Source organism: Trachymyrmex septentrionalis, unplaced genomic scaffold (assembly GCF_001594115.1).
Source record: "Trachymyrmex septentrionalis isolate Tsep2-gDNA-1 unplaced genomic scaffold, Tsep1.0 scaffold53, whole genome shotgun sequence".
NCBI lineage: Eukaryota > Metazoa > Arthropoda > Insecta > Hymenoptera > Formicidae > Trachymyrmex > Trachymyrmex septentrionalis.
In genome coordinates, this window is record NW_017305705.1 from 1,120,894 (window position 1) to 1,122,600 (window position 1,707).

The 1,707-nt window shown below is 26.9% G+C and overlaps 1 protein-coding gene across 8 annotated transcripts in view; it reads right to left on the minus strand.

Moving 5' to 3' along the window:
* Nucleotides 1-700: 700 nt before the first annotated feature.
* LOC108752045 (annexin B11-like) overlaps nucleotides 701-1,707 on the minus strand; it is a 4,515-nt gene continuing 3,508 nt past the window's right edge. For all 8 annotated transcript variants that reach the window (XM_018492632.1, XM_018492638.1, XM_018492635.1 and 5 more), the window contains 3 exons: nucleotides 1,416-1,589; nucleotides 1,149-1,330; nucleotides 701-1,061 (listed from right to left, as the gene is read on the minus strand). In XM_018492632.1, the coding sequence (XP_018348134.1) occupies nucleotides 1,008-1,061; nucleotides 1,149-1,330; nucleotides 1,416-1,589 (410 nt within the window). In that variant the 3' untranslated portion in view covers nucleotides 701-1,007. The remainder of the gene's footprint in view (nucleotides 1,062-1,148; nucleotides 1,331-1,415; nucleotides 1,590-1,707) is intronic.

Sequence of the window (1,707 nt, forward strand, 5' to 3'; positions counted from 1 at the left end):
AATGAGTGAAATATACATATATATGTAATTGAATATAATGTATGTAACTTGAATATACAACGTAAAATATATTTGGTCTCGAATGGCTTAATGTAGTATTTATATAAAAAGAGTTCTGAAATAGTTTTATATATATTCTATATAAAAATGTAGAATATATATAAAATTATTTCAGAACTCTTTTAGCCATTCATTAAGCCTCATTAATGAATGCCTCTTTTAGCCACTCATTAAGCCATTCGAGACAAAATATGCACATAATCTTTATGCATATCATTTATATATAAAATGGCCATTGTCTTTAAATTTGTTTATATAGATATATGAATACTTTCATTATATGAAGAAGGTCAATAGATTTTTATGAGATTTTGTTTGTATAGAGATTTACTACGAAGCACTATATGTTATTGACGCAATTTCATTAAAAGTTTTTTTTTTTACTACCATTGTTATTTTAGAAGTATTTATATATTTATATAGGAACATTTGATCACAATGTTTGTAAGTCACAGTCAATTAGTATAAGTATACATGTATAATGAAAGTTTGTTTCATAATATCACTGATTAATTTCAGAGTTATAACTAATTATACATGTTGACGAATAAAAAGTAAAAATTAAATGCATTTATTAATAATTTTAAAAAATCGAGGCAATTAATGTTTCTCCCACATTTATCTATATAAAATCAAAGGTAATTATACGATTTGAAATTCTTGGTTTTCATCAACATGGCCATTGTTTTGTACATAATTGTCAATAATTTCATAAAATCACCGAATTAAGTATTTGTATATATATCCCAAAATATCTTCATATAACTTTGCATATAAAAATACATTCATTTATATTTCGAAGCACAAATCTGCATTATCACTGGCATATTTGTTGGAAATTAAGAGGAGAAGGAGCTGAACATTCATATACATACGTATTTGTAAAAAATGAACGATAAATGCACGGAAATTCCATATATGAAATTCCATATTGAAAATATTGTATTTTATGTCTGTATTAGTGCCAATAAGCATTTTTTATAATGTCCTGAGCAATCACCCTGAAGAAAAAAAAAGAAGGAAAAAGAGAATTAATATGTAATATGTGATATTTTTATATTTTGATATTTTTATATTTGATAACTTACAGATATGAAATCTTCCAATGACTCTTTGTATCGGTAGACAAAATCATTCTTTATTTCACCCATATCCACTTCACAACGTGTCACAACCAATCGAATGAGACGGTTATCATCCGTACCAATGCCTTTCATACTTTTGTACAACTGTTCGGCGAAGAAACCGGCTCTGTTCTTGACACACTTTACTATTTAAAATAAATTTATTTTAATAAGCGGTAATATTAGTAGTAGTGTCTAGTTTTCTTTTATATATTTATAGCTCATTCTTACCAATCGCAAGAAGACCCTTCTTAATATCGCCCGAAAACTCATTTTCAATCGCATCCTCAATATTATGGCCTGTTATGTTATGATATTCTTGGAATATTTGTCGCAGCTGTGCCATGTTTCTTTGGACAAGAATCGCGTTAAAAGTAGACTCATCCGTACCAAATTGAAGCTCCCCTGTATAATATTAATATAAAAAATGTTAAAGAAGAATACATTAATTGTAAGAGTGTGTGTGTGTGTATTATACACACACACACACATATATAATTAATGTACTCTTCTTTAATATATA